Genomic DNA, 2,810 nt, shown 5'->3' with positions numbered 1-2,810 from the left:
GACTTTTTTTACTGTTATTTAAAAGTTTTGGAATCTGAGCTACCCCCCCCCCTTTTTTTTTTTTTTTTTTACTTGTTCTACTGTTCTAAGAATGTTCCACAGCAAAAGCAATGAGAATTAGTAGTCAGCCAAGTTCTCATTTGCCACCAGCTCCTTTTCCAGATTTGGTAGCAGTAGCCAGTTCAGTGTTGAGGTGGATCCTTTGAAAGGTGGCTCCTTGCCCATCTCCCTCCTTCCCTGCAGAGATAACGGCAGTATCTTCTGCCATCCCAGCAGCAGCCTGGCAGTGGCAGTGCTTTTTCCGTGGACCTGACTGGGAAAATGGATTGAACGCCTCACCTACAAGCAGCAGTTTGCAGACCTGGTGGTGTCTTGCACTTCAGCCCTGGCCTATGTAGCTGCAAACGGGCAGTTCAGGTGCTAGAAAGATCAAGTCCCTTTGCAGGCACTTAAATACTTACTGAGTTGATCCCACAAGGAAGTTTGTACTCAGGTGTTGTTTTCTGCTGGGTTTAATGAACTGAAAAATATCTCGAAAGATTGGTGTCCACGCTTGCCCCCACTGCCAGTTCGATAATTTGTGATGGAATTTTGACTGAGAACAGTTATTACGGAGCTGGCTGCTGGAGCTACCTCAACCTCTCCCATTTCCCCACAGGGGTGGAAAATGCAGAAATGGTTTCAGCTTCAAAACAAAAAAAGCTTGCAGAAAAGGGTATTAGCCCACACTTTGGAGAGGTAGGACTCAGCTCCTGTTCCCAGCCTGACTCTCCCGCAGCTGCGTGCTGATGCTGTAGATGGAAGCAGAACAAGGTTTCTCACCGCTGCAGCAAAGGAAGAGAGGCTGTGGAGACAGACAAAAGGAAAAGATATTGCAGTGGTGTGTTTAAAAATTGTTAAGAAGGAAATAGCTGTGTTCCTGATCTGCTTTCCATCCTCTTTGCTCCTGAGTGTCCAAACAAAGCTCCCTAGGCAGACACGCTGGGCTCTGGGACAGTTTGCATCTCCGCACCTTGTGGCTCGACGCATCTGATTTAATATTGCAAGAACACGTTTTTCGATTCAGTATGTAGCTCCTTCCTCAATGCTTGAAGTACGAAAAGATGCTTAAAGCTTCCAGAAGCCTGTATTCCTTCTGTGGCGGTTCTGAGTCCTAGTGTCACTAAGTCACGGAAAGGAATGATTGAGGGGAAAAGCCCTTGGGAGCTGTGTCATTACAGGAAAGGCAGACTAGCACCAAAAGGAGAAAACTTGTTGCTCAGCCATGATTTTTTTTTTTCAGGCTTTTTCTAAATAGAGAGAAAGAGAAGAAAACTAACTTAAATCTTGATATAGAGACAGTCTGACTTTAATTGCTGGAATTGCATTGAGTCATCTTCTGTCACCCTCTGTGATATCCGAGGAGGGTTACGCTCCACCTTTGTTGTTCCTCGTGTGTCACCATGAAGGAATTTTGCGTTTGATTGTACGTCTCCTTTCCTTGTCCCTGCAGGCTCCAACAGAATTTCCTAAATTTAATCCGTGCAAAGCAATCTTGTCCCATCGTGGGAGCCAGCTGTAGCTGGTTTCAGCCTGGGTTTTCGCTTCATACATGTTTACTCCTTAGCCGTGTGGTGCCTAGGAGGGAACTGGTCTCCTTGAGACGCAGTCTGGCCTGGAGGCAGATCCAGCACACCACGAAACACTCTGTGACGTCCTTCGGTAAAACTTAACGCCTGACTCAGGGCCGCGGTGTCCATCTGGGATCCCACGCCTCTCCTCTGCAGCGGGGAACTGAGCAGGCCTCGCTGTTTTCCCTTTCAAATGGTCATCGCTTGGGGCGGTGCTGCCCTTTGAGTCACGACATGGTTTCCAGTGCGTGCAAAAGTGAAACTTTTTGGTGAAATCTCAAGAAGTGAATGTAGCAAGCCTGGGTTTTTCCTCTGGAATGAGAAAGGTGGCTCGTTGTCTTTGCTCTGATGAACACTGAGAAAACTTGTCTGAGTGCACAGAGTGCAGGCCCTGGAAGAGCACAGCCTGATGGTGCTGCCGTTGTTGATACCTTTTCTCTCCTCTTCTTTCTTTCAGGGTCACAACAACCCGGAGTGCCGTATTACACAGATCCAGGCGGACCTGTGATGAATCCCATGGCGATGGCTTTCCACGTCCAGCCCAATTCCCCGCAAGGAAACCCGGTTTACCCACCCCCACCTTCCTACTGCAACACGCCGCCTCCCCCCTACGAGCAGGTGGTGAAATCCTCCACGTGAAGACTCTCTGGCTCTCTGACCTGACTCTGTGAGAAGAAGGTGTCGTTGCAAACTGACCCAGGTGGAGGGCATCTGCCCTTTTGAACACTTGCTAGTTCTCCGAGTCCTCTCTTCCTTACCCTCCCCGCACCTTTCCTCATTAAAGTTACTTGCAAAGGGGTAATTTTAAATTTTTTCTTTGTTTTTTTTTAGTAGAAGTTCATTTTTTTCTTTGTCTTCAAAATGAGAGAAGTCGTCTTTGTAATGCTTTTAATGGAAACCTGTATTTCAAACCTGTATGTCTGTCTTTTTATTTATTGTTCGTTTCAGTCACGGGTTTAATTGCGTTGTGTCAGGCTACTGCTGGCAGTTCCTCATGCAACCCCAGAGTGATGTGCACTCTGCTACGACCCCGTAGCAGAAATGCCCTCATCTAAGGGAAGTAACAGAGAAGGAGGGTAGAACAGGCAGGGCAAAGCTTTTCCCAGCAATGGTGAGCACCATCATTTTTTGTACGGTTTTCAAGTACAGTTTGTTCCTGATGCACCACAGAAGGACGCTGTGATAAAAGTCACTGTGACT

The 2,810-nt window shown here is 47.3% G+C and overlaps 1 protein-coding gene across 1 annotated transcript in view; it reads left to right on the top strand.

Annotated features, from left to right (window-relative positions):
* VOPP1 (vesicular, overexpressed in cancer, prosurvival protein 1) overlaps window positions 1-2,527 on the top strand; it is a gene marked incomplete at its 5' end in the record, with an annotated part of 6,655 nt that extends 4,128 nt beyond the window's left edge. Inside the window, one exon of the mRNA XM_010137049.1 lies at window positions 2,068-2,527. Within this exon, the coding sequence (XP_010135351.1) occupies window positions 2,068-2,249 (182 nt within the window). The remainder of the gene's footprint in view (window positions 1-2,067) is intronic.
* Window positions 2,528-2,810: the final 283 nt, after the last annotated feature.

This window comes from Buceros rhinoceros, unplaced genomic scaffold, assembly GCF_000710305.1.
Source record: "Buceros rhinoceros silvestris isolate BGI_N320 unplaced genomic scaffold, ASM71030v1 scaffold2995, whole genome shotgun sequence".
NCBI classification, from domain to species: domain Eukaryota; kingdom Metazoa; phylum Chordata; class Aves; order Bucerotiformes; family Bucerotidae; genus Buceros; species Buceros rhinoceros.
This window is presented reverse-complemented; position numbering and strand designations above follow the sequence as displayed.